At 44.7% G+C, this 27,313-nt stretch overlaps 1 protein-coding gene and 1 pseudogene across 2 annotated transcripts; one reads left to right on the top strand and one right to left on the bottom strand.

The window, feature by feature from the left end:
• Positions 1-9,017: 9,017 nt before the first annotated feature.
• On the top strand, positions 9,018-26,814 carry LOC124686814. 2 transcript variants are annotated; one of them, XM_047220706.1, is made up of 4 exons: positions 9,018-9,654; positions 10,128-10,449; positions 10,581-10,856; positions 26,694-26,814. In XM_047220706.1, the coding sequence occupies exons 1-3, from the start codon at positions 9,028-9,030 to the stop codon at positions 10,832-10,834; spliced, it is 1,203 nt and encodes a 400-aa protein (XP_047076662.1). In that variant the 5' UTR covers positions 9,018-9,027; the 3' UTR covers positions 10,835-10,856; positions 26,694-26,814. The 2 variants fall into 2 exon arrangements, with proteins under 2 accessions (XP_047076662.1, XP_047076661.1); XM_047220705.1 differs by having other exon boundaries at positions 10,581-10,876.
• On the bottom strand, positions 11,129-19,919 carry LOC124689924 (annotated as a pseudogene).
• Positions 26,815-27,313: the final 499 nt, after the last annotated feature.

Raw genomic sequence — 27,313 nt, 5'->3', positions numbered from 1 at the left:
GAAGCCTGGCGGAGGGGGAGGCCTTGGTCCTCTCCGCTTCTCCTCCTTTCTTCTCCTTGTCAGAGGAGATGGGGTTCGCCCCGGAGTGGGGATCGTCCTCTTCCTTGTTCTTCGGCGACGGATGGCGAGAGATGCCTGAAGCGGAGGAGGAAGAGGAAGACATGGCTGCAGGGGGAGAGGGTTTTTTGGTTTGGTGAACAGAGCAGAGCGAGGGGATGGAGCGGTGAACCGTTTGGCAAACATAAATAAAGAGAGTGAAGTGGAGATTTAATGCCATGACGGTTCTCGAGGGTGTGATGCTGAAATTATCAATTCATACAGAGAAGCCCAGGAGGCGAGGCGTAATGATGGAAGATTCTGCGGCAGTTCTGCTCTGCCACGACATGACCCGACGAAAAGAAGAGCATAATGATTTTGGAAATGTCATTTCCAAAACCAGGGGGCATGTGTTATCACCAGAATTTGACCGAGTCAGAGGTGGGCCGCGACCAAGATGGATTTGAAGAATATACATAGAAGGAGTACGAGAATCGGCCTTTTATACCAAATTGGGCTAGTTTGCCTTTGTATCATGTAACATATTAGATCGCATCTTAGATTAGAAGATAGAGTTTTACCCGTGCACGGTTTAGTGCACGCCCTCATTAGAAAGTCCCCTGGACTATAAATATGTACCTAGGGTTTATGGAATAAACAACAACCAACGTTCACCCCAAACAAATCTCGGCGCATCGCCAACTCCTTCGTCTCGAGGGTTTCTACCGGTAAGCACCATGCAGCCTAGATCGCATCTTGCGATCTAGGCAGCGTAATGCCTATCCCCGTTGTTCAAACGTTGCTCGTACTGAAGCCTTTTTGATGGCGAGCAACGTAGTTATCTTAGACATGTTAGGGTTAGCATTGTTCCTCGTATAATATGCTATCGTAGTGCGACCCTTGCATGTCTAGCCGCCCTTACACCTATCTTAGGTGTAGGGCGGCACCCGCTTGATCATGGTTTAGTAGATCTGATCCGTTACGGTTGCTCCTTGATTCTTCAAGGATTAGTTTAATATCTGCAATAGTTAGGCCTTACAAAGGGTTGGAGGATCCAGCGGCGTGTAGGGTGACGTTCGCTAGCCCTAGAAAGGATGTTCCGAGGATCAACCTCGTGTTGGTTTTTAGGCCCTGTCCAGGATCGGCTTACGGTCACCGTGCGCGAGTGCGAGGCCCAATCGTGAGTAGGATGATCCGATTATGCGGTGAAAACCCTAAATCGTCGTAGATCTAGTCAGCTTTATCTTGATCAAGCAGGACCACCATATATTCGGACACCCCGTCTGAATCATGGGTGAATCGGCTCTTTGAGCCGATTCGCAGGATAACCTGAGAGCCGATCGAGGCTCGTATTTAACGTTTACGTGTGTGCCCTGCAGGAAACTAAGCGAGGCATCATCCACACCTTCCTGACCAGGTATAGGTCAGGTGGCACGCCCTTGCGATAGCATCGGACGTGCGACCAGGAGGCTTTGCGGGCCGTCGCTCTGAGGGACTGGGGCCAGCCGCAGCCCTAGTTGTTCCCGGCTCTACTGTGTTGCCCGTCTCTGCCCGCTAGGGGGTTTCTGACGTCAACAGTACTTAATCAAGAGGAGCCATTTAATAATGAAGAAAGATAAGCACTAGAAAAAATATTATCTCAACAACCACTACAGCTGCAATTGCATATTCCACCTGATAATCTAGGAGTTTTACCACCACCTAAAGAGGATCCTAACTTTGAATTGAGACCTTTACCTGAAGATATGAAATATGCATTCCTTGATGAGAAGAAAATATATCCTGTTATTATTAGTGCTAATCTTTCAGGAGAATAAGAAACAAAATTACTTGAGGTGTTGTGTGCTCATAGGCTAGCTATTGGCTATTTACTTGATGATCTAAAAGGTATAAGTCCCGCTTTATGCATGCATAAGATTAATTTGGAAGAAGATGCAAAGTCCATTGTTGATTACCAATGCGGCCTTCATTTAAAAATGAAAGAAGTGGTCAGAAAATATGTAATTAAACTCATTGAATCCGGTATTATTTATCATATAGATGATAGTAAGTCATGTTCATTGTGTACCTAAGAAAGGTGGGATCACTGTGGTTCCAAATGAGGAAAATGACTTGTAGCTCAACGTACTCTTACTGGTTATAGAATTTGCATTGATTTTAGAAAGTTAAATAAAGCTACTCGTAAAGATCACTATCCTTTGCCATTCATTGATTAAATGCTAGAAAGATTATCTAAGCATTCACATTTTTGCTATCTTGATGGTTATTCTAGTTTTTCTCAAATTCCTATGCACAAAGATGATCAAGAAAAGACCACTTTTACTTGTCCATTTGGCACTTTTTCTTATAGAAGAATGTCATTTGGTTTATGCAATGATCCTGCTACTTTTCAAAGATGCATAAATGCTATATTTGTTGATTATATTGAAAACATTATGAAAGTATTTATTGATGATTCTTCTATGTATGGTACCTCTTTCAATAATTGCTTATTCAATCTTAACAAACTTCTATAGCGGTGTGACGAACAACACCTAGTCCTAAACTGGAGAAGTGCCATTTTATGGTAACAGAAGGTGTAGTCCTTTGGCATCGAGTTTCAGGAAGAGGCATTGAAGTGGACCACGTGAAGATAGAAGCCATAGAGAAGCTACCATACCCACGGGATATTAAAGGTATAGGAAGTTTCCTTGGGCATGATGGGTTTTTATAGATGATTCATTAAATAATTTTCTAAAATATCAAATCCTCTTACTAATCTTTTTCCAAAAGGATGTTCCATTCTCTTTTAATGATGACTGTGTGGAGTCCTTTATTGTTTTAAAGGATGCTTTGATAAGTGCTCCTATAATTCAACCGTCTAATTGGAATTTACCCTTTGAGATTATGTGTGATGCAAGTGATTATGCGTAGGTGTTGTGTTAGGACAAAGAGTTGACAAGAAGCTAAATGCCATATATTATGCTAGTAAAACTCTTGATGGCGCCGAAAGAAACTATGCACTTCTGAAAGTAATTTTTAGTTGTGATATTTGCATGTGATAAGTTTAGACCTTACGTACATTATGGATTATAAAGTCATGGTACACTCTTATCACTCTGTTATTAAATATCTTATTAAATATCTTATGAATAATAAAGATGCTGAGCCTAGGCTTATTTGATTGGTTTTATTACTTCAAGAATTTGATTTGCATATTGTAGATGGGAAAGGTGAGGATAATCCTGTAGATGATCATTTATCTAGAATGGAAAATATTCCGTTAGATCCCACTCCTATTAATGATAGCTTTGCTACTGAACAACTTACAAATATTAATGTGTCAAATGCAAGAATAGCTTCTCCATGGTTCGCTGATTATACTAATTTTATTGTTGAAAAAGTTATACCACCTCACTTTACTTACCAACAAAGAAAGAAATTCTTCTATGATCTTAGATATTATTTCTGAGATGATCCATTTCTTTATAAGAAGAGTGTAGATGATATTATTAGACGTTGTGCACCTGAGTTTGAACAACAAAGCATTATTAAAGATTGACATGATAGTCCATATGGAGGCCACCATGCAGGAGACCGTACAACAGCAAAGGTATTACAATCTGGGTTTTATTAGCCAACTTTATTAAAAAATTGTGCTACTTATGCTAAAACTTGTGATAAATGTCAACGTGTGGGAATTATTGGTAAGAGAAATGAAATGCCTATAATTATTCACAGCCTCCTAAGCCATTTCATGTATGTGGATTTGAATTTATGGGACCATTCCTCGCCTCCACATCAAAGCATACTTACATTTTGATTGCAGTGGACTATGTTACTAAATGGGTGGAAGAAATTCCTACCAAAAAGTGTTGACCATGCTACAACAATGAAAATGCTTAAGGGCATCATCTTTCCTACCTAGATTTTTAATTACTGATGGTGGTTCTCACTTTATACATCAAGTTTTTACAAAAACTTTAGCTATATTTCTCCCAATTATGACCCCTTTTGCATTGGTTGCAAATCCTCCTCTTTGTTTCATAGATCTTGTGAAACAAATAGAATAGGTGAGCACCGCGGTAATATACGAAAATCCTAAGACTACTTAATGAATTTTCACTCATAAGTGTAGATACACCCATTATTCAAAAACATATTTCAAAATTAAAAAAAATAAAAACAATTCTAGTTGTGCACCTACACATTTTATGTTTGCACAAAAGTTTTCGTGAAAAAATGACATTTTGTGTTTTACACAACCATGAAAAAATATATTTTTGCCATAAAACTTTGTGTACGAACATAACATATTCAAATGTAGACCTTGGATTTATTTTCAGAATCTTTTGACATATTAAAAAAAATTAAATGCATTTTTCATAATAGGTGCATTTAAACCTACGAGCCAAAACACCATGTCCTAAAGCATGTTGCTTTTTATCGCGTTTAGAGAAGATTTAACAACCAGAGGTACGGTCATGCCCGTGGTGGGTTGGGGTACTTAGCGCACGTCAGATCACTAGTAACCCTAGAGTGAGATGTAAGGATCTAAGTGTTGCATTGGTCGTCTTGACTAACTCCTATGAAAATGACATGCCTTTCCATGGCCACCGCTTGAAAAATGTTAAAAGGGTATGCTATGACCGCTCCGTTCGCTATCATCGTTGTTGCACAAGTTGAAATGGCGACACACGAGACAAGGGTGCCAACTATTGTCCATCTAGCTCGTGTAAGTCCTAAAATTTTGCCTCCACAAAGTGTTGCACTCCTAAGAACTGTGACATCCTAAATAAATGTTTAATGCTCAATCATGGTTTGTAATACCTTTGTTATATATTAAAAGTCCCAGTTGAAATTAGTTTCCCTTAATTGTTATTTCTGTTCCATTTTGTTGTTAAATTCCCTAAATTTTAACTGGGGCTGGATTTTAAAGTAAGATTTAACTTTATGTGGTTGTAATTTCTATTATGAGAGTTTCAATTGTAGTACTTTCAAATGGAATACGGAAGCCCAACCCCAAATAGTGAATTTTTTTAAAAAAAATAGCAAGGACCCAAATTTGAAAGAACAAGAATAATCTACATGAAAAATCGACAATCAAATTTCTTTTTGGGATCATCTCAAGATCGGGTCATATGCAAAATCCACAACCAAAATTCCAAACTAGTGTGCCAAGACAAAATACATATAGGAAGATGACCCGCGGTACAACCAGCATTAGTACCACACGAGAACCCCATGGATTGGCTCAATCTTCCCCATATACGGTTCTCTTTTGTGCGACATCTTCAAATAGCATCCATGAGAGATAAGGAAGGTTGAAGGGTATCTAATCCACATTTGTGAGCCCTTACATTGGAATTAAGATCAAGATGGAGGGAGGAGAAGGCATATGAGCAACTATTTAATGTCCAAAACCCAACTCACCTAACCACTAGAAGACACCATTGATATTTACTCCACCTTTAAGCATAAATTTGATATCTCCACCACACCACCAAGAAGCCAAGATGGGCGGAGATTAAAGGAAGAAATAAAGGAGCGGCGACAGCGCGTCACCGAGTGTGGATTTAGGGGACTTCCTCGCCGTCATCATCACCATTTCCACCAGTTCACCTAGACCTCCATAGCCCCTATCCATTTAGCTTATGTAAACCCCCTTGTATTTATACAATCGGGATCTCTTAATGTTGGGTACAATCAGGATCTCTTAATGTTGGTAATCATGCATGTCTTTGCATTGTGTATTGCTCTTCCTGTCAGTGACGGATCTATACACTTACATATTACATTGCGGAGTTTGTACCAAGTAGATGTGGATTTAATGTTTACCATGGTTGTAGATACTATTTACACTTGATCGTTTGCTATCGGAATTAGGATACCCATGTTCTTTATGCCGCAACCACAAGTGAAACGTTAATTGCTGACATACACCCGCGGCATGTTAGACAAGTTAGTAGGGGTTAGTATGCGTCGGTCATCTTTGCACATCTAGCTTTAACTCCGCCCTCTATCTTGCATTCATAGTGGATCTCTGTGGTGTTAGTAGTCTATAGCCTAGAAACTCTCTAGTACTTCCTCCATTCCTTGGAATAATAAGGCACACCCAATCATCAAGATTTATCATTGATCAAGGAATTAATTGATGTATATAAGAAATATTTGATATAGAATTGTTAAAAAGTACTTTTTAATACTAATCTAATAATATCAATTGTGTACTATATGATCGAGATTGTTACTCAAATCTTTCGGTTAAAGTTTATCTTGAAATGTGTATGCGCCTTATGCCCTTATCCATAGGAATTGTGGTAATATTACTTTTTTTTAATCTCACATAGTGGGAGTGGTGTTTTGGAACATGGGAGCATATGCTCCCTCTATTTTGAAATTCATCTTACATATATTTTGAATTTCAAAAAAATTGAAACCAAAAATTCGCATGTAAATCTTCTCGTGCTACACGCTTACAAAGTTGTTTCATAAAAAATCGACTTATCATGCGACGTGTGTAAAAAAGACAAAACTCAGTGCTAAAAATAATGCTTTTCACAAGATAAGTTTTCTCTTTTTTATATAGACCACAAAAAATATTGGTTTTTCGTGAAACTTGACGAACGAACATATATTATGAAGATGTACATGTAAAATTTTTTGTTAAATTTTTTCGATATTTCGAAATATGATTTTTTGGTAGAGGGTGCATACGCACCCGGGAGCCGAATTGAATTTCCTTCACATAGTGTACTAACATGTCTTTGTTTTCTGGTGTTTTAGTAGTTTTACCTAGTTAGAAGTAGGAATGGCAATGGATACCCATGACCCGCGTACCCGCCGGGTAAAAACCTAATAAGAGTACGGGTATGGGATAAAATATCACCCATGGGTTTGTAAATAAGAAAATATCATACCCATCGGATAGAGCGGGTACGGATATGGGATGGTAGAACCCATACCCACATACCCATTTACCCATCTAAACTTAACTAGTGGGTCATTGTGATATTTTAAACTACTTAATTTCTCCTAATCTTGCCTTCACATTGCAAGGCTGAACCTCACGCTTTTCGGTCTCACATTCTCTAGTAGGTTAGTGAGGATTAGACCCCTATTTAGGATAGGTTCACATTATATCATATTTTTTGATCAATTTGATGTGTTGTAAGCATGGGTATTTTTTACCCGCGGGTACCCATTTACCCTGTCGGGTGACGGGTATGAGAAAAACTTGTACCCATTGACGGGTATGGGTACGGGTGACGGGTAAGATTTAACGCGATGGGTATGGGTATGGGATGGCTCTACCCGTACCCATACCCTGCGGGTGCCATCCCTAGTTAGAAGTTTATCTTAACTTTGTTTTACCTTGTTTCGTCATACAAAACTAGTGAATTGTTTATGAATTATCAGTCGGGTCCATACACAAATATCCTCATCGTAAGTTTAGTTATAGGAGAGGGGAATCCCAAACCTTGAATCACCACTTTCATGAAAGGTACTGTGGTGATTGGTGAACCTTCGTTCGATCATTATTGTCGAGGCGTGGATGTCGTGAAGCCAGGAATGGCGAGGTCGCTCCTAGCGTTTGAGGAAGACCCTTTGAGTTCGCCGCCAAATAACCTTCGTTCGATCATTATTGTCGAGGCGTGGATTTCGCCGCCATAGAAGCGATTAACGCCGTCATTACAACGAATCGCGCAATCCTCGCTTTGATCCCCTTTTTCATGGCCTCCGCCTTAATCCTCAATTCCTCATCGCGCCGCCGGCGCAGTCGGACCCTCCATCCTCCAGCCAAGAATGGGCGGATCGACCGACGATTCCAACTCAATGTCTCTCACCACCGGCGAGGAGCTGCTCCCGAACAAGCTGCGGCTGTCCTGCTTCCACGACGCCGGCGCCGAGGCGGAGGCGTCCATCCTTGCCGACCTGGGGCGGCCGATGTGCATGGACATAATGCACCTGTACGAGGAGGCGCTCGGCAGGCTCCCCGTCGCCGACATGCCGGAGCTCTCGGCCTGCGTTGTCCGCGGCGGCCACTGCATCGGCCTCCTCGACCCGGTGTCCAACATCATCTTCAACGCCCTCAATCTCCTGTGCCGCCGCAGGTGCACCGGCGCTACCACCGGCGGCAAGAAGAACAGGGGCAAGGGGAAGGAGCGACCTTGCGACGCAGCGCCTTCATGTCTTCTCATAGCTTTGCAGTCCAACACGGGCCTCGTCGCCTTCATGCGGACCTACTTCCGGTACCTGTCCGAGGGGCAGGCCAGGCGCTACCTCCGCCTGGCCGGCGCCGACCTCGCCGTCGCCGTGCAGCTCGGCGAGCACCAGCAGTTCACTCCACGCGCCACCACCGGCGCCCCCGACCTCCGCAGCGGCAGGACCCAGTTCGCCCTCAAGGTCGCCGCGACCAGAGCGGAGCACCCCGTGCCCGACGACCTGGCGCTGCTCGCCAGGCTGCTCGTCCCCTTGAATAAAGACCACGCCGCGCCCCTCGCCGCCGTGCTGGAGAAGGGGCAGCCTCTCAGCGTCGGCGACGTCAACGGCATCCTGAATTTCTTCCGGCTGCAGCACTGCGCGGCCTCCCCTGCCGTCCAGGTCACCTTCCTCCGCAGCCCTCAGCCAGCGGACACGGAGATCAGGAGCTTGTTATTTGGAGCAGAAGCATCTGCCCACTTCTTCTGTCCCGTCGGCGAGAACCACGTCGCCGACGTCGTCATCTCGCGCCGTGACGATGAACCTGTATCTAGCATCTGTGACTTGCGCAGTCCGGACGAGATGAAACACAAGTTATCTGCCTGTCTGGATGCCGCCGTCGCCACCATTGCCAAGTGCAAGTGCAGTCCTCCACCACCATTGGCAACCAGAAGAAGTGATCTTCCTACTACCGCACCTTCCACCACTGCACGCGAGTGCGATCACACCAGGTACCTGAAGGCATGCCTCTACATCAAGGCTCTCTCGCTGCTGCCGCACAAGGCGCTCCACAGGCACGTCCGCGGCATCATGGTTGCAGGGCATTGCTATGGCCCCATGGACCCTGCGTCCAACATAATTCTCAATGCCATCTGGTATGACACTGTATTCCCTCAGCCGGAGCTGGATGCTGGGTTTGAGCCGGACATTCTCGACAGCGAATCTATGCTTCGCGTGGAGGTTCGATCCCTCGAAAGCCTTGTTGCCTCTGTCTCCACAGCCACTGGGTTTTCAGAACACATGGCCGTCGAATACCTTTGCTACAAGCAGTGCGACCTATCTGCGGCGTTACAGATGGCAACAGAGGAGGTGTGCTACAAGTCTTATGTTTGTGCAGGCCAAGCTGGAAAACACCCCAAGCATTTCGAGCTTGCATCATTTCTCATGTCCATGGCCCATAATGCCCTAAAAGACACCCTGCTGACCGACAAAGCAATGAGGAAAGGCTATATCATTTCTGATGCAGTTCTGGAGAAAGTGTACAAAATAATGGAAGATCAAAGCTCATCCATTTCACCATCACTTGATCATCCTAGCCTATGCCCACCAGCCTGGAAGATGCTAGCATCTAGGAAAGATGAATTCGTCAAGAAGCAGAAGTTCCTTGGTCGAGTCTTGGGAGAATTGCTTCTTGACTACTCGAATCAGCATCCTTGGGTAATTATATAATTCAGCTCTTCCTAGTTTGTTGTAGTAGCTTGGACAAAGGCTTTTGTTAGGGGAGGGGTGGGGGACTTCCTTGAACTGTTTCTTCCAGGAATGTATGCCATCTTAATTAAGCTTGCACACAAAATATTCTTACAAAATCTTGCTTGACTTGCTGCTTGTTTGATATATATTACATCTCAATTAAAGTGTGGACAAAAGTATATTCTTAGAAAAGTTTCGTTGAGCTTCTTCTTCATCTGAATTAATCTTGGACAAAAGGTAGGTAAAGCTTTGAATTGCTAGTTATAGGAATATATTTTTATCTCTATTAGTCTAGTTTTACAAGTCCTTGTTCTTTGGAATTGCATGTTTTGTTCGTAAGGAAAAAGAGCTTATTTGGATCGCATGCCATCTGTTATTTGGATAGAATCTACAACTTACAACCTAACTCTTGCTTACTTAGCTTAAAATCATTGTTGTAGGAACCTGTTCCGAGGCTAGATGTGATATGTGGTGTTAAGAAAGACTACAGCAGGCATTCAAAGTTCTACCATGTCAATTTCTTAGTGTACTATGATGATGTTTCTTCAGCCCGTGTGCTCTTTTTTGCTGAAGTATGGGTGTCGAGCTTTCAAGCCAAACCTAGCACATCTGTGAATCTGGTAAATGGACCATGTATTAGATATGGTCGCCAAGTTGAATCTAATGTGCCGTTCACCAAGGTTTATAGTATATCTAGAAAGGAATCAGAAACTTCATTTTGTTGTCCACTACCTTATTACAGTCCGGATCATCCATACCTTGGTAAATGCATTTCTGTCTTCTGAACTTCCTGGAATCTAAATTTGGATAGATTTATTCTAATGTATCGATTATAACAAACTTGAGATCATTGCTAGGAATGCATGTCGTAATCTCCTTTTGTTTACATGCAGGACGTTGCACTTCTTGTGAGCCTATTTCATGCAAAATTGTCCATCCACCATCTGGGAATCATACCGGGGCAAACTACAGTCAACTTGGAAAACTCTTTGAATATTTGAATCTTCGTGATTATAAGCCTTCTGCTGCGGATAGCATAACGGAATCAGATTTTGTATACTTTGATTGTCATAGGGACACCAAGTTTGCAGAAGGTCTCAATGACAGAAGCTCTTTGGAGAAGAAGAAAGCGTTGATCATCCGCTGATCCTAATTAGGTGGAGGAATAGGTATTTGCACTGTGCCAAAGGTAGACTCATTAATCTAATCACCCGTATTGATGGAGAGGTACTAGGGTTCTTTGGACTACAGTTGTAGGATTAATAGTGTTGACATGGCTCATTACACCGTAACTTCAAGAATACTTCTTAATTTTAAGTTAAGTTTCTTCCAGCTCCTTCGTTGAAAATCTTTGCTTTTTCATTGATAGTAAAAGAAAACTCTATCACTCCTTAAAATGGCTCTAACGCAAACTCTTCAGCTCCTTGCATATTATTGCAGACTTCACATGGCAGATTTATATGTATGATTTTCAGTACATCTGTAATATATCTCATGCACTAGCATGCCTTCAATACCTACTCCCTCTGATCCTTGAACTAAAACCACGAAACCTATTATGGACCGGAGGGAGTAGCTATTTGTTATCTGTTCTCCAAGAAGATCATTAATGCATATAGAACTTATCTCTGATTGTCTGCAACTCTCTAAGTGCATCTCCAATTTGAATGCGTTCACTTGGTGTCTCCTTTGAGCAAGAAATACCAATCTGCAGAATGGATGTGATGTGACTAATTCTCATGTCTTTGATGTTGTGATAGTCCCCAAAAGTTTCTTTGCCGTTATTTTCTGCTTTTAATAGGTCTTGGTCAATGACATTAGCTGCTTGGTCTGGCAGTGCCATTTGCACGTGCTTATGAAGGCTAAGCATTTCTCCAAATTCAGAGCTTGTTGGATTTTTTCCAGTGAACATCTCGAGCAGCAGTATACCGTAGCTGTAGACGTCACCATATATTGAAGCTTCGTTGCCAATTCCATACTCTGAATTTGACAAACATAATTTACTTAATAAGCATCCTTAGATGGAGATAAACAGTAAAAGTCACATAGCGACTATGCATTATATGAGAATAGTCGAGTAGAGTAATACAAACCTGGAGCAACATAACCAATTGTTCCTCTTATTGCATTCCGACTAGTTGACTTGTCTAACTTGTCACTATGCTCTTCTTGTAGGAACCTTGCAAGCCCGAAATCGCCAACATGAGCAACCATGTCATCGTCGAGGATAATATTGCTTGGTTTGAGGTCACGAGTGAACAATTGGAAATGGCTTGTGGTGATGTAAATAGTCGAGTGCAGAGGCCACATCCATGGCAATTTGGAGTCTTTTGATGAGATCTAGCACCTTAGGTTCATTATCTTCCTCAAGACGCTTGTATAACCACTGATCTAGATTACCATTTGGCAGAAACTCAAAGACAAGAGCCTTGAAGTCGCCACCTCGGGAGTCAATGCTGGAGCACACTGTTATAACCTTGACAAGGTTCCGATGGCGAATACATCTCAAAGCCTCACATTCTGCGTCGAAACTCCGCGATGCACCAGCTTGTTGCAGGTTGAGTACCTTCACTGCAACCACAACTTGTTGGTCAGAGATTTCCATTCTTCCCTTGTAGACTGCACCAAAGCTGCCTACCCCAATGAGGTTCTCTGATGTGAAACCATCGGTTGCTCTGGCCAATTCAGCATAAGAAACTCTGGTATGTTTCTTATTGGACAAAGATAGTTGTGGCGTTGCTCTTCTTAGCCGACTCCTTTTACATAACACAAACAATGTGAATAGTATGACCAACAGAATTGCCCCGCCTGCTGTGACAATCAGGACAAGCTTTGAAGATATTTTCCTTTTAGTGAAGCTGGAGCACATTTTCAAATTCAATTGAGGGATCCCACCACACAAAGCATTGTTTCCCATGACCGAGGTTGCAGTTGCATTGAGAAATATCCCATCTTTTGGAACTTCACCTTCAAAATCATTGAAGGAAAGATTTAAAGTAGCGAGACCTTTCATACTACCAAGGAACCCAGGGATGCGACCAGATAAATTATTTTGAGAAAGATCAAGCACTAGCAGGCCCCGTACCTGTCCTAGTGACGGTGGAATTGTCCCCTCAAGGAGGTTCCCAGACAAATTGAGATACTGCAATGCTTGGCAGTCTCCTATACTGGGAGGAATCTTTCCTGAAATCATATTATCAGAGATATCAAGCTCACCTAGATTCCTGAGATTCCACACTTCTGAAGGCAAAGTCCCAGACAATGAGTTATGCGCAAGGTACATGGCACTCGACAAGGTTGAGATGAGGAAAAGTTCCTTAGGTACTGGACCAGAGAGATTGTTGTAAGAAAGATGCAGTTCTTCCAAAGGACAGTTGCTGAGAGAAGAGGGTATGGCTCCACCGAGCGCATTAGTATCAAGGAAAAGGGTTGTAAGTTTTGTAAGATTTCCAAGAGTTGCTGGGATGGGTCCTGACAAACTGTTGTTCCACAAAGATAGCCGATTCAGCTTCTTAAGCTTGCCGAGAGATGCTGGAATAGTGCCCTGGAGAAGATTACACTCCATGTCAAGTTCATCCAAGTTGATGTAGTCCCCTATCGTTCCAGGTATCGTTCCCGCTATACTGTTGTATGCAATGGCAAGATACGTCATCTCGGTCGACAAATTACCGATCGATTTCGGCAGCACGCCTTGGAGTCTGTTATTGCTAACATCCAACAATATCATATCGCTGCAGTTGGTGAGAGTGGTCAGGAAGGCCCATTCGGCATCGTTGGCTGCTTCAAGCTGATTCCCCGCGAAGTTCACCACGGACGACATCTCTCGGCGAGCTCCCGAGCACCGGGGATCGTTCCGGTTAGGAAGTTATTTACCGTCTGAACCATCTGGAGCATGGAGGCATTGCACAAGGACGGCGGGATCACTCCATGGAACTGGTTATCAGATACGAGGAACATCTGAAGATTCTTCATCGTGTCGCCCATATCAAGCGGAAATCCCCCGGTCAGGTTGTTGCTCTGTACGTTGAGCATTTCAAGAGAGGAGAGGTTGAATAATGAAAGTGGCAGGGGGCCTTGTGTTAATGTACAAGATATTGGACTGTCACGTTATGGAGGTTCAGATGAACCTGGACAGAAGTTCAGATAGAATAGTTCGGTAGTTCAATCTTGTGATGATCTGATCGTAACTATAAGATCAAGATCATATCCCTTCCTTTTCTCTATTTTGTTGTAACCTCTCGTGTATCTATCTGAGCCGATGTTGGCCTATATAAAGTAACATGGAACCGATGGAAGTCCCCATCGTTAACAGCCAAACATTCACATGGTATCAGAGCCATCTTCTTCCTAAAACACATCTATGTGTCTAGCTCCTTCCTCCGCCACCACTATGACCAACCCCTTAGCCGGCGCTAGTGTAGGTGAAAAACTCACCCGAACCAATTACCTCCTATGGCAATCTCAGATCCTCCCACCGATCCGCGGAGCCGAGGCTACTAAGCTTCCTCGACCCCAAGACGGAGGCGCCACCGAGAGACGATCGTCGTCCAGAAGGATGGCAAAGAAGTCAAGGAGGAAAACCCTGCGTATGATGCGTGGGTAGCGACAGACCAACAGGTACTGTCGTTTATTTTGAACTCTCTGACGCCTGACATCTCTGTCTCTGTCATTGGCATGGACACGGCGGCAGAAGTTTGGATGGCAATCAAAACTATGTTTGCCACCCAATCCAGGACGCGGGTATCAAACCTGCGCGTTGCCCTCGCCAAGACGAAGAAGGACAACATGACATCGGCGCAGTTCTTCACCAAGATGAAGGGACTCGCTGATGAGCTCGCTGCAGCGGGCCGGCCGATCGACGAGGAAGAAATCGTGGAGTATCTCCTCGCCGGCCTCGACGACACCTACAATCCCCTCTTCGCCGCCATCGGGGTCAATGGTGCTTGAAGACCTCACCGTGAGCGACCTCTACGCCCAAGTCCAAGCCTATGAGAATCGCATCGAGCTCCTCTCTGACGTCGGGGGCTCGGTCAATGCTGCTGCCCGTGGACGTGGAGGAAACCGCGGACGCGGCCACTATGGTGGACGCAGAGGCGGCCGTGGCTATGGTGGCCGCGGCGAAGGTGGACGCCACCAGCAGCGTGGTGGACGCGGCAATGGTCGCCGTGGAGGCGGCAGAGGCGGCGGCAACGAGACCGTGACACCACCGTCTGTCGGATCTGCGGCAAGCCGGGACACGAGGCATGGAAATGCTGGCACCGTTACTCCGACGATGAAGATGAAGAGGAGAAGAACGCCAACATGGCGTCCTATGGCGTGGACACCAAGCTGGTACGGCGATACCGGTGCCACCGACCACATCACCGGTGAGCTCAACAAGCTCACCATGAAGGAGAAGTACCATGGCCGTGATCAGATTCATACGGCCAATGGAGAAGGTATGAGCATTAGCCACACTGGTCATGCAATTGTTGAAACCCCTTCTAAGAATTTGCATCTAAAAAATGTCCTTCATGTACCACATGCCACCAAAAATCTTGTCTCCATACATCGTTTTACCCTTGACAATAATGTTTACATTGAATTTCATCCTTGGTTCTTTTATGTTAAGGACCGAGCAACGGGGAGAACTCTGCTTAAAGGTAGATGCATCCAAGGCCTATACCCGTTGATTTCTTCATCTTCATGGAACAAGAATAAACAAGTCTTCAGTGCTACCAAGCCTTCGAGCATCACGGTGGCATAGTCGTTTAGGACATCCCTCTTTTCGTATTGTTCAACAAATTCTTAGCAAACATGAGCTTCCTTATTCCGAGAAGTCTAGCATAGAGTCTATTTGTGATTCGTGTCAAAAAGCCAAAAGTCATCAATTGCCATATGAAAGATCTTCTAGTGTATCTACTGCTCCCTTACAACTTGTTTACTCCGATGTATGGGGGCATGCTCCTAGTTCAGTAGGAAAATACACCTATTATGTAAGCTTCATTGATGACTATAGCAAATTTGTTTGGATTTATCTCCTCAAAAAGAAGTCTGATGTATTCCAAGTATTTCATAACTATCAACAACTCGTTGAAAGGCAATTTGGCACCAAAATTCTTGCCCTACAATCTGATTGGGGAGGAGAGTATGAAAAACTCAATTCCTTTTTTCAAAAAGTTGGCATTGAACATCATGTCTCTTGTCCTCACACACACCAACAAAGTGGCTCAGCTGAACGAAAGCATCGCCACATTGTGGAAGTAGGACTTGCTCTCCTTGCAAATGCATCAATGCCCTTAAAATTCTAGGATGAAGCTTTCTTAACCGCAACCCATCTTATCAATATGCTACCTTCCAAAACCATTGATAATGACACACCTATGGAACGTCTCCTCAAAAAGAAACCAGATTATGCATCCCTTCGTGTGTTTGGTTGTGCCTGTTGGCCAAACCTTCGACCATACAATCAGCACAAACTTGCCTATCGATCCAAGCAATGTGTATTTCTTGGATACAGTCCCATGCACAAAGGTGTAAAATGCCTTGATGTTACATCTGGTAGAGTCTATATTTCTCGAGACGTTGTTTTTGATGAAATAGTGTTTCCTTTTTCCAAACTTCATCCCAATGCTGGCTCTAGACTTCGCCAAGAAATTCTTCTTTTACCGGAGTATCTCCAAAATCCTTCTATATTCTCCAACAAAAGGGACAACAATTGCACTGATTTATTGGCTAATGACTCTCCATTACATGCCTCCTTGGACTCTCTGCAGTTTTATCAACGTGCAGGTGGAAATTCTATTCAAAACAGTACAGAAACCAGGGAGAACGGAGCAGAAACGCGCCTATTATCGCGTGTAACCAGCGGCGGCACACCCGACGAGACCGGATTGCACGTCTGACGAGGCAGGTTCGCCTCGGATCGGCCGCACCTCGGACAGCAGGGGGGAATCAGCCTCGGGATCCCGAGGCCATCCTCCTCGATCGGCAGCGCTCCAGCCGCGACACGCCACGTCGTCCTCGCCATCATTTCCCTCCACGAGCGGCGACTGCGCCGCGACACGCGGCGCGACCACGACGCGCAGGATCAGCGGGACCCGGAAAACGCGCCCTCGCCACGCGCGTCGACTGACGAGCAGGACCAGTCACCGTCGTCGACAGAATCCTCCTTGGGATCGCTGCAGGCCCAGCAGGAGAATCTGGGCGAGGGATCCTCTGTGCAATCTGCTCCTGTGCGCCCGCCTGCACCAACAATCTATAAAACTCGCTCCAAAACTGGTAATGCTAAACCGAAAGTTTATACTGATGGTACAGTAAGGTATGGCCTTTCCTGTTCGACTAATGAACCTCGCTACTTTGCAATTAGCCTTAGAAAATTCAAATTGGAAAAGGGCTATGGATGATGAGTATAGGGCTTTGATAGAAAATAAAACATGGCACCTAGTACCATATAAGAAAGGCATTAACATTATAGATTGTAAATGGGTTTATAGAATTAAAAGGAAAGTCTGATGGAACTATTGATAGATACAAGGCTAGATTAGTAGCAAAAGGTTTTAAGCAACGATATGGTATAGACTATGAAGATACATTTAGTCCTGTTGTTAAAGCTGCTACTATTAGACTTGTATTAGCCATTTCAGTATCAAGAGGATGGAGCCTAAGGCAACTTGATGTGAAGAATGCGTTTCTCCATGGCGTTACGGAAGAAGAGGTCTATATGAAGCAACCACCTGGTTATGAGAATCCAAAGGCACCTCATCTTGTGTGCAAACTTGACAAATCACTCTATGGGCTGAAACAAGCACCAAGAGCATGGTTCTCAAAGTTAAGCTCAAAATTGCAAGAGCTTGGTTTTCTTGCGTCCAAGGCTGATACATCACTATTCATATACAACAAATCAGGTATAATCATATTTGTGTTAGTCTATGTTGATGATATCATTGTTACCAGCTCCTCCAACAAGGCAATTAGCTCTCTCCTTCAAGATCTTGGTTCATCATTTGCACTAAAGGATCTTGGTAACTTGCATTACTTCTTGGGAATTGAAGTAAAATCAATCAATCAAGGCATTGTGTTAACTCAAGAAAAATATGCTAGAGATTTGCTTAACGAGTTGGACTAAAGTCATGTAAAGCATTGCCAACACCACTGCATCTGCGTCAGAAAAACTATCAGTTGCAGAAGGAGAGTCTCTTGGACCAGAAGATAGTACAAGGTACAGGAGTATAGTTGGTGCTCTTCAATATCTAACACTCACCAGACCTGACATTGCTTTTTCAGTTAACAAAGTATGTCAGTTCCTTCATGCACCCACAACCACACATTGGACAGCTGTCAAAAGAATATTAAGATATGTCAGTGGTACAGTGGGGCTTGGATTGAGTTTCAGAAAGTCATCTTCTACTTTGGTGAGTGCCTTTTCAGATGCTGATTGGGCAGGATGTGTAGATGATAGAAGATCTACAGGAGGCTTTGCAGTGTACTTTGGACCTAACTTGATCTCATGGAGTGCTAGAAAACAAGCAACAGTGTCTAGATCAAGCACAGAGGCTGAGTATAAGTCTCTAGCAAATGCAACAACTGAAATCATTTGGATTGAATCTCTATTAGGAGAACTTGGGATCCAAAGGAATCAAACATCCTGCCTATGGTGTGACAATATGGGAGCAACATATCTTTTACGCAAATCCAATTTTTCATGCCGAACAAAGCATATTGAAATAGATTTTCACTTTGTAAGAGAACGAGTGTCAAGAAAACAACTTGAGATCGGATTCATTCCCTCAAGGGATCGAGTGTGGCTGATGGCTTCACTAAGGCGTTGCCAAGTCGACAACTTGAAGAATTCAAGCACAATCTCAACCTCGGACGGTTGTGATTGAGGAGGGGTGTTAATGTACAAGATATTGGATCGTCACGTTATGGAGGTTCAGATGAACCTGGACAGAAGTTCGAGATAGAATAGTTCGGTAGTTCAATCTTGTGATGATCCGATCGTAACTATAAGATCAAGATCATATCCCTTCCTTTTCTCTATTTTGTTGTAACCTCTCGTGTATCTATCTGAGCCGATGTTGGCCTATATAAAGTAACATGGAACCGATGGAAGTCCCCATCGTTAACAGCCAAACATTCACACCTTGAAGCTGATTGTTGTCCAGATAAAGCTCGGTGAGGGCGTGGAGGTTCCCGATGGCATCCGGAACCGGTCCAACGAGCTTGTTCTCCGCAAAGGAGACGATGCTAAGCGACCGGAGATTTCCTATGGATTCCGGGATGCGCCCTGCAAAGCCATTGCTGCGGAGGTCCAAGGATGTTAGCGAGGAGAGGTTCCCTAGCCAAGAAGGGATGGTTCCTCCGAGGCTGTTCTGTTCCAGATGAAGCGTGGTGAGAGATGACAGGTGCTGCAACGAGGATGGAATGCTCCCGGCCAGCCTGTTCGAGTCGGCGGTGAGAGCTGTCAACGCCGACAGGTTCCCGAGCGAGGCTGGGATCGAGCCTGACAACTGGTTGGAACCAAGGCCCAGGCCGACGAGGTTGCCAAGCCTGCCGATCTCCCAGGGGATCTCTCCCGTCAGGTTGTTGAACTCTAGGACGAGCAGTTTCAGCTTGGCGAGGCTGCTGATATCGGAAGGGATGCTTCCGGTGAGCCTGTTCTGGCCGAGGTCGAGCGCCTCGAGGTTCTGAAGCGAGCGGAGCAGCTCCCCTGGTACGGGACCGTGCAGCTTGTTGGTGTTGAGCAGGAGGTACCTGAGCTGCCTGCACCCGGCGAGCGGCGGCGGGAGGGGTCCCTGGATGGAGTTGCTGCTGAGGTTCAGGTGCCGGAGGTCGCGCAGGCGGCCGAGCTCCGGCGGCAGCGCGCCCTGGAGCCGGTTGCCGGGGAGGTGGAGCCGCGTGAGGTACGTGAGGCTTGCGAGCGCGGGGCTCAGCGTGCCGAGGAGGCCGAGCCCCGGGAGGTCCAGCGCGACGACGCGGCCAAGGCGGCGCCCCCTCGTGCCGCACGACACGCCCCGCCATTGGCACGGCGGTGGCGCGGACGAGATGTTGGTGGCGGTGGTAGTGTTCGTCCATGACGCCAGGGCCCGTGAGGGGTCGCCTATGATGAGCGACCTGAAGGACAGCAGCGCGTTGCGGTCCGCCGTGGTGGCAGCAGGCTCCGGAGCGCCATGTACCGTGTGGCCGGCGACGGACAATGCGAGGAACACGGCGACGGCGAGCAGGGGTGACGCGAGGGATGGTGCTACCATGGCTGTGCGACGATGAGGTAGCGAGCGAGTTGGTGTGGAGTGTGCACTGGGCGCAGCAGAGAGCATAGCACGTACGGCAGAGATAGTGAGAGGTTTGGCTTCAGCGTTGGTTGCGTATAAACACGAACCCGTGGCCACCAGCGACGCGTCGTCCTCTGCAAGAATCTTGTCAGCGAGACGATGAATTTTATAAGGGGCCACCTTCAGCGTCCCGCTTGTTTCGCTTCCCTGAAGACTTATGGGTCAATGAGTATTGAGTACGACGAATACCTTCGATCGAGAAGCCGACATGAGTGATCAGCTGGTGGTCGGCTGGCCGCTATCGTTTTGTTTGTACCGGTAATAGTTGGCGCGCGCCTCACCTTTTTGACCCGGTTTTGATTCACACTCTGGTAGTGGCGTCGCCATTGAGTCGCTCGCTGATCATTGCCGGCCACCGTTCAGGATCAGGGCGTGTCGCCGCACCATATATCTTAGCGTGGTAATCTCCGGTCAGTGTGTGTGTTTCACACATCGTCGAATTGGACACCTAAAAAAACAGAAAATCATCCACCAATCTGACAAGAGCAGAAACCAGGCAGATAGGATAGTTGTTCTCCGCATATGAATGTGGAGATTCACATTGATGAATCAAATCAGCAAGACAAGCATGCACATATGTACTACATCCCATTCTTTTTAATTAACTTAAATTTAGTACAAAATTATATTAAATCTGATTTAATTAAAAGATATCGGAGGGAGTAGTGGATTAACCAAGCCAAAGCGGACTAGAAGTATTCCCTCCTTGTCATCATAATATAATAATTTAATGTGTATTGGTTTCCATGAAAATCTAAATGAAACTCTTTCCTAAGTACCCATTCGTTTCCATCAGAGAGAGAGAAGCGGTTAGCGTTTTCCTACCGGTGCCGCCTCTGATCTGCCTCGCCTCATGTGGCCTTAGAGGGACATGGAGGTGCGATGAACCCTGGTCCTTGTCAGCGAGAGAGCTCCGTTTTTTTCTCGCTCCGTTTTTTCTTGTTTTTGTCAGGTGTTATGTTCTACTGAGGAAGGCGTGGTAGCGGCGACTTCCTAAATGTTTCTAGTGGTATTGATTTGATATTCTAGATGTAAATATTTTTTATGAACTTGGTCAAAGTTTACATGATTTGACTTTAAAAAACCTAACATGCACAATTTTCGGCATAGAGGGATTACGACCTAATTGACATGCACGATGAGTACTAGAACCGTAAGACAAGAGGAGTGAGAAAAGGCCATCCCAATACGTTGGTGGCTTCTCTCCGCCGACGCCACCGACTCTCTCTCCTTCGATGGTCTTTCATGACTTGGAGGTTCATCGTACCGCAGTCTCTCGTCGGTGGGTGGGTTCCGATGTTTCTTTTTGTTTAAGTTGGTTTATCTATATTTGTCGGGTGATGAAGCGGAGACAAGATCTCGATGTCAGGATAAGGTTCGTTGTCCCATCCCCATTCTAATGGTGTACCTAGCATCAGCGAAGGGCGAGTGGAGTTTTGTGTCCAACGGATCTCCTAATATCCAATTGATTTTCATATTCGTTATTGTGGTTGTATGTTGGGCTCTTCGAAGGTAGGATTCTCATCGTAGGCGATTGTTGTTGATCTACTGCATTCGTCCTTTGTAGGGTTAGCACAATAACTTCATGTCTATCTACTACATCAAGCTCTAGTAAGTTTTATCTAGATCTTGAGGGATGGCAAGAATGACTACACATGTTTGGCTATCGCTAGGTGATTCAAGTAGCTACTTTTAAAATTACTTGTAATAATGTTGATGATTATTGATAGATTGGTACAAAAAAAAAACTAGCAATGCACGTGTCGAAGTTTATTGCAGCAGGAATGAGATGCCATGTCTATCTAAATTATATGAAAAGAGGAATTCATTTTGATTGTAAAGAAGGACTTCGATGAGGTCTGACCTATATTTTCTTATGGAATTTACCCTACAAGTCTTTTGAAAACCCTACAAACCAAAGAAGCTCATAATGAATATAGGATAGGAATGAATCTCAGCCGTCCATTGCTAGAACCCAGGACTGTCGATGTGTAACCTTGCTAAGTCCTCACGGGCCGCCGCCACCTGATCCGTTACAGACGGCGGCGCGTCGGATGCCGCCGTGACCGCACCGGCAGAGGACGACGGCAACGGCAACGGCATCTCAAGCGCAATCTTGAACGCGCGCCTCCACGCCTCGATCTGCGCGCTCTCCTCGAGCGGTACGCCGCGAAGCCCGGCAGCTACCCGGTCCGTCGTGGCGGCGAGGAGCTGGTCCAGCCGGCCCCGCGGCATCTCCTCCATGAACGCGAGGTCTCCAAGCCTGAGGCGGCGGAGGACGACGCAGAGCTCGGACATCTCGTCGGAGATCGCGCGCTTGAGCATGCGCAGGTCCGCCAGCTGCTGCTCGGGGAGAGGGTGTGGCCCGGCGGCGATCTTTCTTGATATCTTCAGCATAGCCCCGGAACGATCTGATATGGCGGCGATGACCTGATCCTGCATGATCTCGGATGCGCCATCTCCTGCCATCGACTTCTTTTGTTTCTCACGAGGGGGAAGGGGGTTTGGCGACTCGGAAAATTTCAATCGGTACTTAAGTTCTTTTTTGAGGGACAATCGAGACTTAAGTTTCTTTCACTACGGCCTCGAGGGCACGAATACACCGTAGATTGCCCGGTTTTCTTCTTCTCTATGTTCCATAGAAACATTCGTGCACACGATATTGCTTCATGAAGATTGGACGACAGTAACGGTTTCACCTAAAACTCTCAGTATTAGAGCATCTCTAACAAATACCTCAGCCGACCTGAAACACCTCAGCCGGCCTGAAACAGGATAATAAGGTATGTGGTACTGGAGATCACGTCCCGAACAAATACCCAAAAAATCCCAGGAGGCCATTTATTTGTTTGGCAGCAATACCCCATCGCCCGTTGACCTGCTCCATATACACGGATTTTGGCCCGAGCTATTCAATCTACTGCATTGTTGGTGCGAGGAAAATATGCTTTTATACCCTATGATTATAGGGTACCTGAAAGAGCAAAGTCTAAACCCCGGGGTTTTGTGTATTTGATGACAACACTTGAACAATCTCACCGTGTGCTATGAGTATCCTTGTTAGATTTGCAAGTGCACGTGACCTCGCTGGACACGTCAAGATCGGAGGACTGAAGCGTAGTTTATAAGTTTTCTGGTTTTGTGTGTGTATCGTGAGGTGACATGGTTGGAGAGGAAAAGAGGAGAAAGTAGTTTTTGTCAGGACGGTACTATCGGTACCAGTAGCGGTAGTACCGCTACCCCTACTGGTACTGCCCCACGGTACCGCTCTGGTGTTCTGCACTGGATTTTGACCCACACATCAAGTTACGGTACATTTACGGTACCTCGAGCGGTAATACCGCTTGAGAGCGGTAGTACCGCCCAAGGTACCGCTTAAGTACCGTAACGAAAGTTACGGCTGTACCGCTCTGGTACCGCTTCGGTACCGCTTGGGATCCAGTAAGCTCTGGAGACCATTGCGGTGCGGAAGTACCGCTATGTGTCCACGTAGATAAGTTCTGTGCGATTTCGAATCCAGAGCGGTAGTACCGTGTCACGCCCCCAAGCTGGGCTTAGACGTGACAACCGCCACGCGTTTATAAACCGAGGATTATAAACGTGTGAGGCCTTAATATTTCACATGTCTAGAATAATACACAAGAGTAACTTTATTCTTTATTTGATGATACAAACGATCTTGCGGAAAATATACTACTAAACATTTTATTTATTCCCTCCCGGCATGCTACGCCTACTGCTCATCGCTATGCTCAAGATCCTTACCACTGTGTTATGCAAAAATAGGAGTTAAGCAAGGGTGAGTATGAAATCACACTCAGCAAGTAGTACTTACTATCTAACAAAGGAGAATCAAAGCGGAGAACGAACGATATTTAAAGGAAGATGAGCATGGATTGTAGCGAAAGAAGGATAACATGGTAGCAATTAACGGGTCTGCATTCAACAAAGATGAACACAATATCAATATGGGGATATAACGGAAATAAGTAGGAAAAATATTAGTATCACATATGACCAGCAAGCTTCCCAACCCGGGAGTCACAGGGGTGAAATTTCACACTTTTACACTCTGCAGAGGGGTACTCCGACATCAACAGCCTCACCAGAACAAAGGTTCCAGAAGAGCAAAGTTCTTTAGCCCACCGGGACACGACAACTTGACTTACTAGTATGGGTCGCTCCCAAGGATCCATCACCGATACCCTGTTCGGACCAAGCATCGTTCCCATTGGAGAACTCAGACAGTCCCACACCTGAAACGTGACCGGTACAATATGGTTGCAGTCATGACACCAATATAACTGGAATTGTAATGTGGAGAATAAAGAAGATAGAGATATGAAGCCAACATCTCAAGTCTTACGCCTCTGCGTAAGCCCAACAAACTGATGATTTCATGTCTATCATCACACATATCTCTACCAAGACCAACGGCCGATTATCACGAACAGTGGCGGAGCCAGGATGCAAAACTTGTGATGTCAAGATTAAATAATGTGATTTTTTTTTTAAAAAAAAAACACACTTGTGTATACAAATTAAGGAGTACATGATGGAATGGGAGTACCTAAAATCACACTTTATTACTTTATGGTAGAATCCCTTTGTGATCATGCTTACCCTGGTAGGTATGCATAATAGCATCGGTACTAATAGACAGAAATACATCAATTTCAACATACGTAATGAGACAATGATACAAGAAATCATCTCCTATTCTATTGCGCAAATCAGTCTTGATAATTTTCATTGCAGAAAATGCTCTCTCAACGCGTAGCTGTTGCGACCGGCAGAATCAATGCTAGCTTCACCAAAAGAAATACTAGAGGAAAACTGGTATGCTTCTTTGTCTCCACTAGTTTTCTACAAAGTTCACTAACACCTTTCAAATTAGAGAGTCGTGAATCATCACGAACATTTTCAAGGAAGTTGTCAAGTTGGATGCTAAGATCTTCCATTTTGCTTTCATTTTCAAAATCATCAGGATATAACCGAGCCATTGCTAGTACTTTATCTTTTTCAAAGTTAGAGAATGAATCAGAAGGATCCAGACAAGCCATCCCAAGTAGCAAGGTTGTGCTGCTCTCACTAAAGCGGTCATCTAACTCCACACGCAATAGATCAATAACTGCATACATGACACGTTGGTAGTAATTCTTATTTGATATGCCATCAGTTTGAGCTTTTCTCTTTGATATTGATCCCCGAGGAATATGCATAGCATTCATATCTGGAAGTTCAATACCATGTTTGAGGCAGAAATCATTAACCAGTATAAACATACCTTCCCAGCCTGTGTCCCTCATTTCTTGTAGCCTTCTTTTAGTTGTACCGAGAAATGATACAGCATTCACAATTTCTTGATCCTTTCTTTGCAAAGCGACGTTCAGCTCATTAGTAATACTAAGGATTATCTTCATCAAGTGCATCATGAAAACAAAGTCAAATGTCTGAATACCATCCAGAACTCCTTTTGCTTTAATCCTATCAAGAGCCTTCCCAGAATTTTGTGCATTGTCATCAATAACTTCAATTACTGAGGGAAACATAACAATCATATTCTTAAGAGAACTGAAATGGGAACCCCATCGAGTATCGCCGGGCCTTTTAAGTCCAAGTTCCTGATTCAAACCTCTTCCAGTTTCAATTTCACCCATTTGAAGCGCCTTTTCAATTTCTTTGGCTTGCTTTTCCCTGAGCATATCCCTATTCTTAAAGGAATTTCCTACTGTGGACAAAACAGCACTCATCCACTCAAAAAGCCACACCACATCCTCATGATTTTTGGCAACTGCAACTAGTGTCAGTTGAAGTTGATGGGCAAAACAGTGTATACTATGAGCAGACCTGGAATCTTCCATCACTAAAGTTTTCAATCCATTCAAATGCCCCTGCATGTTGCTTGCTCCATCATAGCCTTGGCCACGGATTCGAGAAGGGCTAAGGTTATGTTCTTCAAGCACATGATAAATAGCATGTTGAAGGGCAAGAGATGTTGTTTGAGTAACATGAGAAACTCCAATAATACGCTCCACCGAAAAACCCCTTTTGTCAACATATCTTATAGCAAGAGCCATTTGTTCCTTGTGAGACACATCACGAGATTCATCAACTAATATAGCGAAGTACTCATCTCCTAGATCTTCGATGATTGCTTTAACTGTTTCTTTAGCACAAACTTCCACAATATCTTTCTGGATGGTAGGAGAAACCAAAGTTAAATTCTTAGGAGCATTCTTCAAAGCAACAGCAGCCATATCTGGACAACGTGCAACATACCACTCATAAAAAGTAAGGAAATTCCCCTTTCTCAGAGAAGACTCACTTTCATCATGACCTCGAAATGGCAGTGCCATTTGTACGTGCTTATGAAGGCTAAGCATTTCTCCAAATTCAGAGCTTGTTGGTTTTCTTCCAGTGAACATCTCGAGCAGCAGTATACCGTAGCTGTAGACATCACCATATATTGAAGCTTCGTTGCCAATTCCATACTCTGAAAGTGACAAACATAATTTATTAAATAAGCATCCTTCGATGTTGATAAATTGTAAAAGTCGCATGCACTGACTATGCAATATATGGGAGTAGTCGAGTAGAGTTATACAAACCTGGAGCAACATAACCAATTGTTCCTCTTATTGCATTCCGGCTAGTTGACTTGTCTAACTTGTCACTATGCTCTTCACGTAGGAACCTTGCAAGCCCGAAATCGCCAACATGAGCAACCATGTCATCGTCCAGGATAATATTGCTTGGCTTGAGGTCACAGTGAACAATTGGAAATGGCTTGTGGTGATGTAAATAGTCGAGTGCAGAGGCCACATCCATGGCAATTTGGAGTCCAGGATAATATTGCTTGGCTTGAGGTCACAGTGAACAATTGGAAATGGCTTGTGGTGATGTAAATAGTCGAGTGCAGAGGCCACATCCATGGCAATTTGGAGTCTCTCGTTCCGTGATGCACCAGCCTTTAAAGAAAAAAAACTTCCGCTAGCCACGCCATCGCCAAGCGTCCAAAGTCTTAAGTCGCGAATATTCACGCGAGCGCACGCGCTATTTAAGTGTATGTGTGTGTGTGCACTTAGCATAGCTCCCTCTTCTCACATCACTCAAGTGGGAAATGAGAGCTCCCCTTATAAGGGGGTCAAGATGATTCCCCACTAGCAAGGTGGGACTAAACTTCCACATGACACCACTGCTTTCATTTTTCCCCACGAGCTTGTGAAATTTAGTTTGGGCCGATGGGCTCGGTTGCTCTATTGGGTTCGGTTTATTTGTTGCTACTGTTGGGTGAGCTTGTAAATGGATGG

This window comes from Lolium rigidum, chromosome 2 (assembly GCF_022539505.1).
Source record: "Lolium rigidum isolate FL_2022 chromosome 2, APGP_CSIRO_Lrig_0.1, whole genome shotgun sequence".
Classification (NCBI taxonomy): domain Eukaryota; kingdom Viridiplantae; phylum Streptophyta; class Magnoliopsida; order Poales; family Poaceae; genus Lolium; species Lolium rigidum.
The sequence above is the reverse complement of the archived record's forward strand: the minus strand, read 5'-3'. Positions and strand labels throughout refer to the sequence as shown.

Coding starts and splice junctions, on each gene's coding strand:
- LOC124686814 (XM_047220706.1), top strand. CDS start 9,028: ATGGTTGCAGGGCATTGCTATGGCCCCATGGACCCTGCGTCCAACATA. Junction 9,655..10,127: donor ACTCGAATCAGCATCCTTGG/GTAATTATATAA, acceptor TCATTGTTGTAG/GAACCTGTTCCGAGGCTAGA. Junction 10,450..10,580: donor TCCGGATCATCCATACCTTG/GTAAATGCATTT, acceptor GTTTACATGCAG/GACGTTGCACTTCTTGTGAG.